A 12,710-nucleotide genomic window follows, 5' to 3' on the forward strand; every position below is an offset into this window, starting at 1 on the left:
CAGACATAACCCAACGTCCCAGTTCTTTGCATTTCCTCGGGACAATCAAACACATGGGTGCGAGTCGTTTAATTACTCCTTCGGGGATTAAGGGAGAGACCTTATCAGTAGACCTGGCCAAAACAATAGCCTTCTCCCATCTGACCGATCCCATCCTAATCTTTTCAAAATGGTTTTTTCCTCTTAGCAGGGGGCCCCTAGCTTCATTGATTTCCACGCTAACACCGACCAGGTTTGTTAGCATATCAAAAACCGGTGACCGTCTCAGTTCGCGTCGGTCATGATCAATAACATTTTTCCCCCTGGGCAGCCGGTAAATCTCTTTCATGATTCCACCAACTGTTTCCTCCAGCACCGCAAAATGTCCACCGGGGGGTACCTCGTGGGCCATGTTAAAAACCTCATCCCCATAACTCTTTTGCACCACCCCCCACTCCTCATCTGCGGATGCTGTACTTGATTTCCCTTTCTTCCTTAGCACTTCCTCATCCGCACAATAGCTTGTCAAGGCTGTGTCAGAGAGAGCGGTCTCGGCAAAAACCATCAGCCCCTCGTCTCGCTCCTGCGTCTGCACAAATTCTTTCCTGGCTACTGCTACGTCCGTCCCAGCTCCCTCACTACCTCTTATCTCACTACACCCTGTCTCATACAAGGTTGGCAGAAATGTTTCAGCCAAATTCACCATCGCGGGCGGGGCCTCCATGCTGGCAGGCTGACCCGTCAATCTCACGACTGGGAACACGATTCCTCCGGCGATGTCATTACCGAGCAAGACTTCCACGTCTTTCATCGGTAATTCGGACCTCACCCCGATCGTGACTCGTCCAGAGACCAGGTTGCTCTGTAAATGTATCTGGTGCAAAGGGACCGACTCTGTCCCTTCCCCAACACCTTTGACCTCTACCTCCCCAGTCTGGGTCTCTGAGCTAAACTCTAATACACTCTTCAGTATTAGTGACTGACACGCTCCCGTGTCTCTCCAGATCCGCACTGGAACTGGTTTTAACCTCTCCTTCACTGACACCAGTCCGGCCGAGATAAACCTCTCGCGCCCTTCCTGGACTTTTTCAGACCTGTCCTTCCCTAGCGGTTCGCTTAACAGCTCAATACAGCCATTCCAAATTTCCGCTTTTCCTTTCCCCGTCTCCTTTCTTGGGGCAAAGCACCTGGACGCAAAGTGTCCGACTTTCCCACAATTATAACAGACGACCCCAGGAGACTTCCTACCAGACTGCTCCCGGTCTACCTTATCCTTTTCACTAGTCCCCGGCTTACTTTCTGACTTTTCCGGTGGACTCTCCCCGCCGTCCTGACTACCCTTCTGGTAGCCTTTACTCGGGGCAACCTTCATTTTATGCGTCAACGCATACTCATCCGCTAACTTAGCAGTTGCGGCTAACGTGGCTGCCTCTTTCTCATCGAGGTAGGGTCTCATACCCTCAGGGACACAACCTTTAAACTGCTCAATCAGAATCAGTTGCAGCAGTCTGTCATAATCCCCCTCTACCCCTTTCGAGGCGCACCAACGCTCACAATATGTTTGCATCTCACGAGCAAACTCCAAATACGTGCGGTCCCACCGCTTCCTCGCATTCCGGAACCTCTGCCGGTATGCCTCCGGGACCAACTCATAAATCCTGAGGATGGCCTCCTTCACCACCTCATACTTCTGGGCATCTTCCGCGGATAAAGCGGAGTAAGCTTGTTGGGCTTTCCCTTTCAGTACACTCTGAAGTAAGACAACCCACTTATCCCTCGGCCAGTCCTGACTTATAGCTACTTTTTCGAAGTGGAGAAAGTACCGATCCACATCGGTATCGTCAAATGGGGGAACCAGCCTAACCTCCTGGGTCGCCCGGAACCCTCCACCTTGGTTCGGCACGAGCCCCTGCTCGGCCCTTATCTTTAACTTCTCCAGCTCAAATTCCCTTTCCCTCTGTTTCTCCTCTCTCTCCAACTGTCTGTCCCTCTCTCTCTCTTCCCTTTCTACCTCTCTCTCCTGCCTTTCTAACTGCTTCTCTTCGTGTTCTAACTGCCGTACCCGGAACTCGTGCTCGAGTCTCAGTTTTTCAAGCTGTACCTGTACCGCGTCTCCAGCAGGTTTTTCAATAGACACCTCCCCCAGCTCACCTTGGGGAAACACACCTTTAGATACATAGTGCTCTACAATAGCTCTGTGTATCTCCTCTCTCCTCATTGTCGACTTCACCTTAGCAAGATTCACCCGTTTTGCCACAGCTATCAATTCCGATTTCCTGGCATCCTCTAATGCCTCCAAGGTCGGCGCCTTTATAAATTCCTCAACCTCCATTTCTGCTGTTTGTCTTTTCTTTCTTTCGGGAATTTTAACCCAATCAATTTACTCCGTCCCAAATTTAGCGTTCAAAATCGCGGACGAGAACCCCACTTATGTTACGTACCCCGTAACTGGGTTGCCAAACCAGCAGAAATGGATCACTCAGTTGGAGTCTGGAGTACTAGAACTAAGAAAGTTTTATTAAAGAAACAAGCAACACAGTAATCGAAAGGATAATAAATGCAACAATTCAACAATGATAACCACACATGTGCACAGAATTAAGATAACAGCATCAATCAAGCTCTATCGTTGTCTAGGGGTAAATGACCAATTTCAAAATGACTCAAAGTTCAGTCCAGTTTAGTAGTTCAGTTCGCAGTAATCGTTGCCATGGCGGTGGACAATGTGGGGGAAGAGAGAGATAGAATAGGAACAACTCATCATTCAGAACGGCTTCACTCACAGACCAGCAGGATGGCTCACAGACCAGCGAGATGGCTCACAAACAGCTTTTTGGGCGGGTCCTTGGTGATGTCACCTGAGGTCACCGACTGTGACCCCTCCTCCAGATGCGGTCGATCCTCTGCAGTGAACCCGGCACCCAGGCAAGGGCGGACACACACCGGGTTCCCGCTGATCGTACCTTTCCACCCTGTGCGTTGTCCGGTTCTTCTCACCACTCGTGAGAGGCGCACCGCTTCCAGGGTCTCGTTACCTCGGGTGGCGTGTGTGTCTGTCTTAGCGAACCTGTCCCTTTTTATCCCCCTGCTGGGGTATCGCCTGTCCATCACTTCAAACAGTTCAGGGTTCAAAGGGGGGAGCCGCTCCAGACAGCTCTTCCTCCCACATCCCTTCATTACACATCTCCAGACGCTGCTCCATTGTTCCTTATCTCTCCTTCCCCTGAGGGCAGGTGGCAGACCAACTGCTGATGCCACTGATGCTAGCCCAGGCCAGCAAACATCTTAATTCTATGTGTATTCTCGTAACAGCTCCCTGTATAGACTACACACAGACAGCGACTGTGGTCAGGAATGCACCTGGGTAGTTACCAGTGTCTCACAATGCTCCCTGTATAGACTACACACAGACAGCGACTGTGGTCAGGAATGCACCTGGGTAGTTACCAGTGTCTCACAATGCTCCCTGTATAGACTACACACAGACAGCGACTGTGGTCAGGAATGCACCTGGGTAGTTACCAGTGTCTCACAATGCTCCCTGTATAGACTACACACAGACAGCGACTGTGGTCAGGAATGCACCTGGGTAGTTACCAGTGTCTCACAATGCTCCCTGTATAGACTACACACAGACAGCGACTGTGGTCAGGAATGAACCTGGGTAGTTACCAGTGTCTCACAATGCTCCCTGTATAGACTACACACAGACAGCGACTGTGGTCAGGAATGCACCTGGGTAGTTACCAGTGTCTCACAATGCTCCCTGTATAGACTACACACAGACAGCGTCTGTGGTCAGGAATGAACCTGGGTAGTTACCAGTGTCTCACAATGCTCCCTGTATAGACTACACACAGACAGCGACTGTGGTCAGGAATGAACCTGGGTAGTTACCAGTGTATCACAATGCTCCCTGTATAGACTACACACAGACAGCGACTGTGGTCAGGAATGAACCTGGGTAGTTACCAGTGTCTCACAATGCTCCCTGTATAGACTACACACAGACAGCGACTGTGGTCAGGAATGCACCTGGGTAGTTACCAGTGTATCACAGTGCATTCCTGTATAGACTACACACAGACAGCGCCTGTGGTCAGGAATGAACTTGGGTAGTTACCAGTGTATCACAATGCTCCCTGTATAGACTACACACAGACAGCGACTGTCGTCAGGAATGAACCTGGGTAGTTACCAGTGTATCACAATGTTCCCTGTATAGACTACACACAGACAGCGACTGTGGTCAGGAATGAACCTGGGTAGTTACCAGTGTATCACAATGCTCCCTGTATAGACTACACACAGACAGTGACTGTCGTCAGGAATGAACCTGGGTAGTTACCAGTGTATCACAATGCTCCTTGTAGAGACTACACACAGACAGCGACTGTGGTCAGGAATGCACCTGGGTAGTTACCAGTGTATCACAATGCTCCCTGTATAGACTACACACAGACAGCGACTGTGGTCAGGAATGAACCTGGGTAGTTACCACTGTCTCACAATGCTCCCTGTATAGACTACACACAGACAGCGACTGTCGTCAGGAATGAACCTGGGTAGTTACCAGTGTATCACAGTACATTCCTGTATAGACTACACACAGACAGTGACTGTGGTCAGGAATGAACTTGGGTAGTTACCAGTGTATCACAATGCTCCCTGTATAGACTACACACAGACAGCGACTGTCGTCAGGAATGAACCTGGGTAGTTACCAGTGTATCACAATGTTCCCTGTATAGACTACACACAGACAGCGACTGTGGTCAGGAATGAACCTGGGTAGTTACCAGTGTATCACAATGCTCCCTGTATAGACTACACACAGACAGCGACTGTGGTCAGGAATACATCTGGATAGTTATAAGTGTCTCACAGTGCATTCCTGTATAGACTACACACAGACAGCGACTGTGGTCAGGAATACATCTGGGTAGTTACCAGTGTATCAGAATGCTATCCTGTACTTTATGTGGTTCATCTAAGTTAAGGACATGTGTAATATATTTGGAATGAATGGAATATGTAGCACTTGGCCCTGTCTCTTATCATTGTGTGGACTAAAAATTTGTACATGTTATAAATTGGCAACAAGGGTTGAAAAACTAAAGAACAAGCCCAGCATAACAGAAAATACACACTGGTAGTTGAGAAAAGATGACTTACTGGGAGTGTTAATTGCTTTGGCGACATTCTGTGCACAACCCTGATTATGGACACAGCAAAGAACATCCAGCCAAAACACTACTGGAGAGAAGGGTTGACCATTACTTGGAAGGCTCCAGGGTAGATTATTTGGTTGTGGATTGATACATTTCTCCCAGGGACGAGTGAGGCTACACAGATACAGTGGAGCTGGTGGAACTATTTTGGGTGTGTTTTGTGCACTGGGATAAGGAAGTGCTGATAGATCAGTGAAATGGGTTCAGAAACATGTTGCGTGTTAGCAAAAACCATATCATCAAATGTTGTTTAGTGAACTTTAAACAATCCCATTGATCCATTCAGATAGAGTGGAGATCTCCAACTCTAGAATGTGAGTTATAAATTCAATGTGTATATCATCTCTCTGAAAGATCTGTTGGGTACTGCAAATCTGACATTTAGACTGCACACAGAATGACAAGTCTGTGATTTAATTAACAAGCAAATTAAGTTAAAGTTACTAAACACATCGAATTTCATATCTGATCCCATGTCCAAAATCACAATGGTTTTAAAGTGTTCCTTTCTAACAGCTGTACATCCTTTCATTCATTTCTGTCTGAGTGCCCTGTGTGTCATAAGGGGTGGGGGGGGGGGCACTGGAAGCAGACCCAAATACAAGACACAGACACTGAACCAGACTATGACAGTAAGAATGCTAGGGAAGTCGGGAAGCAAGGATTGATCAGAGGGAAATCCGGGAGAGAGCAAAGCATAGCGGGAAGAAGTGCAGCTGGACACGGACACAGGCCCTGGACGAGACTAGGACTTGGGGCCTGGGCTAGGACTTGGACTAAGAACGTGGGACCTGGACGAGGGACTTGGAAGTAGGAGCCTGGACTAGCACTACTGGACCTGGACGAGGAACTAAGAACAAGGAGCCTAGACTCGGAACTCGGAAATCCGGAACCGGAGCCTGGACAAGGATCCGGAACCTGGGTCTTGGTTGGGACTCGGAACTCCGGAACCGGAGTCTGGACAAGGACCCAGAGCCTGGGTCTTGACTCGGAACAGGAACGCAGGTCTAGGCTAGGACTCGGGACAGGGATCTTGGCAAGGATAGAATGAGGTACTCCAGCACAGGAGGAGGAATCTCCAGCACCGAGCTGGGCGAGGAACCAGAACTGGATGAGGACACGAAACTCAGACTTGGACAGGGCTGGAACACGGTGCCTGGACTAGGTCTTGGAGCACAGGAACACAGAGCCTTGGACTTGAGCACAGGAACACAGAGCCTGGACTCCTCCTTGGAAACAGGACGTAGGGCCGGAGCTCTACACAGAGTTAGAACCCCTCCTTGGGAACAGGACATAGTGCCGGGGCTCTTCTTGACACGGACACTAAACACGGGGACACAACGAGACAGTTCCAAACTCAGCGATAGATAGTTCCTTATCTTGGCGTGGCAAGGCTCAGGTCTCGCTCCGGCAGTTGAACTTGACAGCAATACAGGCGAGGACGCAGGCAAGGTAGCAGGCGAAGGTAACAGACGAAGGTTAGTACCAAAGTAACTGTTGAGATAAACTGCTGAAGTAACTACCAGGGATTCAGAAGGGAGGAGAGAGGGCGTGAGAGAGAAAGGAAACAGTCCAGCCACCTATCCCTGGTTTGCAGAGGTATTTATGTGCCAGCCCGAAACGAGAATCAGGTGTCTCAATTACAGAGCCCATTGGAACCGGGGAAAACAGGAAAACCCGGAATACGGATCGACAGGCCAGACAGTTAACCGGAATGTGGACTTTGTAGACCGGACCATGACATTATGAAACAAAATATAATTAAACACATACATTATTAAACGGCAGATTATTCAAGTGGTGCAGCTGAGGGGTCAGTGGGAATTGACGAAGAAACACTGAAGGAACAAATATTACAATGGTGCTCAACTTTACTGAGGATACATTGATCAGTGAGATTTTTGCTGAACTTCAGGATACCCACATTCCACAATTGCATATACTCGAGGTGAACTCAATGCACAGAAGATTCATAACACAGCTGAGCTTAGTTAAGTCAAATCTTGAGGGGAGAGTAAAAAAAAGAGCAGTTGAAGCAGAAATGAAATTATTATTCAAACTAAAAGGGAGGCTATATTGTAGAGCTTGCATGTTAACACCATCTAACAGCTTTCAGGTAAAAAGAAATATTTTCCTTAAAATAGGAGAGAAGTGTGCACAAAAATAATCCCTTCAAGAGATATTCAAGAGAATGCAGGAGAGTTGTATGCTAATAACTTAGTCATAAGTGAATCCGCTGGAGACTGTGGAGGGAGAAACCCTATTAAACTGTGTCAACAATTGACATCCACATCAAGTCAGGAAATAGTATCAATTAGACAAATTCTTTTCAGAAGATAGAAACATGGAAATATTGTCAGGATGTTAAACATAAATAATGTGAATATATTATTCACTCCCTTTCAGAAAAGGATAAGCAATGCAATATTTATTTATATGTAACAAATGTCATGATCCAGTCCGTGAAGTCCGCATTCCGGTTCACGACCCAGTCCATCGATCTTTATTCCAGGTTTTCCAGTTTTCCCTTGTCTTATTGTGCGCCTTAATTGTGGCACATGATTCTCATTTTGGGCTGGCTACATAAACAGCTCCTGGGTTCAGCTTCAGTTGTTGGACTGTTCCCTCCCCTTCCCCTTCTTTCTGAAGCCTCACCTGCTACCTTCGCCTGTGACGCTGTCAGGTTCAACCGCCAGGGCAGGACCGGGGCCTTGCTGTGTCTCGATAAGGAACTGTCTTTTGTTGTTTGGAACTGTCTTTTTGTGTCCTCACCTTCACTTGGTAGGTCCGGCCGTTTGCTGCTACCTTGAGTGGAGATCTGTCTCTCAGTGTTCTGTGTATGAGTTTCGGCCCTACGTCCTGTTCCCAAGGAGGGGTCCCGGCTCTGCGCTCCTGTTCTCCCTCGATCAAGTCAAGGCTTCGTGTTCTCATCCTGCCCATGTGCCTTGCCCAGCCCGGTGCTGGGGTTTCCTCGTCTTGACCAGGTGTCTCATGTCCAGTCCTGTTGCCACTCCTCGTCCTGTAGCCACGTTTTGTCCTCGCCTAGATCTGGGGTCCAAGCCGGAGTCAAGACCCAGGTTCTGGGTCCCTGTCCAGTCTCTGGCTCGGAGTCCTTGTCCAGGTCCCGCTTTCCTAGTCTAGTCCTAGCCCAGGCCCTGTATCCTAACCTCGTCTTGGGCCTGTGTCTTGCCCACCGTCGTTTCTTCCCCACTTCCCCTGCTTACTTGCTTGACACACCTAGTCCTGTTCCTAGTACTTCAATGTCTGTGTTTTTTGTATTTGGGTCCGCTCCCAGTGCCCCTCCTTTATGACAACATAAGTATTGTGACATTCTGGGTGGGGGTGTGGCTGACAGCCCGACCCTGCATTTCTAATGACTGGTACTGTTTATTGTTTCTTGTGTTAAAATGCTTTTGTGGATTATGGTGGGAAGTTCCAGTTTGTTTATTGTTACATCTTAGCTTGGGTTATGCAGTTATTCGCTTGTGTATTTGTTGGTCACCCAAACTGTAACCGGGGTGTGTGATGGTCACCTCCCCCGTCAGTGTGACACTGGTTGGGTTCTCTCTCTGGGTCATGGTGCCCGGACTGTTTTGTGGTCTTGGCCCGAAACGTCGACTGTACCTCTTCCTAGAGATGCCGCCTGGCCTGCTGCGTTCATCAGCAACTTTGATGTGTGTTGATTAAAAACTCCTCCTGTACACCCGGGACGTTGTCTCCACACCCCGCTGCCCATGGGAGGACTGCAGTGAGGAGGAGTCTGTGGCCCACCTCTTTGCACACTGTCAGTTCACAGAGAGGGTGTGGAGGAGGATGGATGGGCTAGTGTCACGTTTCATCCCCAGCAGCTGCGTAACAGAGGACTCTCTGATCTATGGGCTGTTCCCGGGGACGCACACGGAGACCAACATCCGGTGCTGCTGGCAGATCATCAACTCGGTGAAAGATGCTCTTTGGTCCGCCCGAAACTTGATGATCTACCAGCACATGGAGATGTCCGTGGGAGAATGCTGCCGACTGGCACATTCTCGGCTGCAGGAGTACGTGCTGAGGGACGCACTGAAACTTGGTGCAGCCACCGCAAGGGCCCGGTGGGGAAGGACCACAGTATAGGTTTCTCCACCCGCGGGAGTGTGAGGGGTCGGGTGGCGGGGAGTAGACCCCTCAACAATGATGTGGTAAGGTAAACAACTGGAGTGCCACGTGGGTGGCCATAAGTATGGGTATGTACTGACTATAATGGAAACGTATGTAAAGGATGGGAAGTTATTAAATGCTTTATTGTATATAATTTTATTTTTGAATAAAGTATATTTTGAAATAAAAAAAAACGGTTGTTGAGTTACAGAACTTATTTTTCTGTCATTATGGACCAAATGCTCGCCACAGTATGATGTATGAAGTGCACTTAGAGAGAGGAATACTTTATACTTTATTGTCGCCAAACAATTGATACTAGAACGTACAATCATCACAGCGATATTTGATTCTGCGCTTCCTGCTCCCTGGATTACAAATCGATAGTAAATATTAAAATATTGAAAATAGTAAAAATTAGTACATATTGAAAATTAAAATTATAAATCATTAATAGAAAATAGAAAAATGGAAAGTAAGGTTGTGCAAAAAACCTGAGAGGCAGGTCCGGATATTTGGAGGGTACGGCCCAGATCTGGGTCAGGATCTGTTCAGCAGTCTTATCACAGTTGGAAAGAAGCTGTTCCCAAATCTGGCCATACGAGTCTTCAAGCTCCTGAGCCTTCTCCCGGAGGGAAGAGGGACGAAAAGTGTGTTGGCTGGGTGGGTCGTGTCCTTGATTATCCCGGCAGCACTGCTCCGACAGCATGCGGTGTAAAGTGAGTCCAAGGACAGAAGATTGGTTTGTGTGATGTGCTGCGCCGTGTTCACGATCTTCTGCAGCTTCTTCCAGTCTTGGACAGGACAACTTCCCTACCAGGTTGTGATGCACCCTAGAAGAACGCTTTCTACGGTGCAACTATAAAAATTAGTGTGGGTTTTGGGGGAATAATCAAACGTTTTAGCAATTCTCAGTATTTCTTTGTCAGCTTTTATATTTCTGGTACCTCATGCAATTTGAATATGAACCCCACACGTTTCCTCACATCAGTGTTACTGTGCTCCCTTTCCCTAACTTTGAGATGTACCCTTTACATTCTCTGCATTTCCCGAACACATTGTACGGCCCAACTTTCCTTTGTTCCATGATTGTAACTGTAGCTTTTTACCTGTCAAGTTCCCTGCTTCTGGAATACCCTCTCCGGTCTTTTCATTATGCTGAAGGCACACCATTCCATGTCAATAGTCCAGAAATCTTGGTCACATCTTCTTTCTTATTTCTTTGCTCTGATTTCTAATTGAGTTTAGAAGGCCTAGTTTGCATTTTCCTCCATAATTTCATATCTCAGGAACAAAAACTTTGCTAGCAACATGTCTGAGTGTGCCTGTGGAGACTAATTCTGCTTTCCTCTTCATTCTAAGGCTGGTGGGATGAGGATGGAATTGTTGATCAACTGGTTTACTCCCTGGTGGCTGTCACCTGTTCCAGAGACTCTTTTTGTGAAAGGTTCCAGCTGTACTGGGGCATCAGACCCTCCTTCAGTGCCTTGTTGCCTGTGGGCTCGTGGAGCAATGCCACAGCAGTCACTGTGATCATTGAGGTGGAAGATGTACTGGGTGCTCGTAACACTGCCATCAACAAGTAAGTGAGGACGAGGCAGCCAACCGCACTGATAACAGATCAGTAAAAGTAAAACAGCATTGCCCTTGCAAATATAATGCCAAATCTTACTTTGTCATTGAAGTTTATAATTGAAGGGGTTTGGCCTGAAATATCGATTGTACTTTTTTCCATAGATGCTGCCTGGCCTGCTGAGTTCCTCCAACATTTTGTATGTCTTGCTTGGATTTCCAGCGTTTGTAGATTTGCTCTTGTTTATCATCGAAATTCTTTACTCTGGGCTTTGCTTATGAATTTAAATACTTTATGAAATAATCTGCATTCAGGCCTCTAACAACAAGTTTAAAGAATTAGAAAACATGAAAAGGCTAATTTACACTTCTGTTTTTACCACACGGCTCAATGTACGTGGATATTATTGGGGCAGATGATCAAGCAGTGACAATGGGATTTCGGGGACAGGCAGACTGCACAGTGACTGTGGGATTAGAGAGACAGACAGACTACACAGTGACCATGGGATTTCAGGGACAGGAAAACTACACAGTGACCATGGGATTACAAGGAAAGACAGACTACACAGTGCCTGTGGGATTACAGGACCAGGCAAACTACACAGTGATTGTGAGATTACAAGGACAGGCATTCTGTATGGTGACTGGGATTATAGGAACAGGCATATTACACAGTGACCATGCCATTATGAAGACAGGCAGACTACATAGTGACCACGGGATTACGAAGACAGGTCAACCACACAGTGACCATGGGATTGCAGGGAAAGGTAGACTACATAGTGACTGTGGGATTATGAGGACAGACAGATGACAGGGTGACCATGTGGTTACAGGGACATGCAGATTAAACAGTGAGCGTGGAATTAAGGACAGGGAAACTACTCAGTGACCACGGGGTTACAGGGACCGGCAGACTACAGAGTGACCATTGGTTACAAGCACAGGCAGACTACACTATGACCATTGGATTACAGGGATAGGCAGAATAGACAGTGACCACAAGACTACAGGGGCAGGCAGACAATAACCTTGAGATTTTGAGGACAGGCAGAACACACGGTAAAAGTGGGATTACAAGGTGAGACATTCTACATGGTGATTGTAGTATTATGGAGACGGACAGACTACACAGTGGCTGGGATTAGGGGGTAGGCAGACTACACAATAACCATGGGATTACAAGAACAGGCAGACTACACTGTGACAGTGGGATTTCAGGGACAGGCAGACTTGGCAGTGACCACACAATTATGGGCTCCAGCAGACTAGACAGTGACCATGGGATTACAGGGACAGGCAGACTACAGAGTGACTATGGGATTACGGGGACAGGCAGACTGCTCAGTGTGGGATTACAGGGAAAGACATTCTACAGAGTAACTACAGGATCATGAGGACAGGTGGATTACACAGTAACCATGGGATTACTGAGACATAGTGACCACGGGATTACTAGGACAGATAGACAGCACAGTGACAGTGAGATTACAGTGAGACTACACAGTGACGATGGGATTACAAGGAAAAACAGACTACACAGTAACCTTGGGATTACAGGGACAGGCAGACTACACTGACAGATATTACAGGGAAAGGCATTCTGCACAGTGATCGTGGGATTGCAGTGACCGACAGACTACACAGTGACTGTGGGATTACATGGACAGGCAGACTACACAGTGACCATGGGATTTTAGGGGCAGGCAGACTATACGGGAATGTGGGATTACAGGGATAGGCATTCTACAGGGTGATTGTGGAATTACAGGGACAGACAGACTACAC

General features: G+C 47.7%; 1 protein-coding gene across 1 annotated transcript in view; it reads left to right on the forward strand.

The window, feature by feature from the left end:
* The window catches only part of pkd1b (polycystic kidney disease 1b), a 185,209-nt gene that overhangs the window by 60,551 nt on the left and 111,948 nt on the right, over positions 1 to 12,710 (forward strand). The window contains 1 exon segment of the mRNA XM_063030962.1: positions 10,710 to 10,929. Coding sequence (XP_062887032.1) covers positions 10,710 to 10,929 — 220 coding nt within the window.

Source organism: Mobula hypostoma, chromosome 22, assembly GCF_963921235.1.
Source record: "Mobula hypostoma chromosome 22, sMobHyp1.1, whole genome shotgun sequence".
Classification (NCBI taxonomy): domain Eukaryota; kingdom Metazoa; phylum Chordata; class Chondrichthyes; order Myliobatiformes; family Myliobatidae; genus Mobula; species Mobula hypostoma.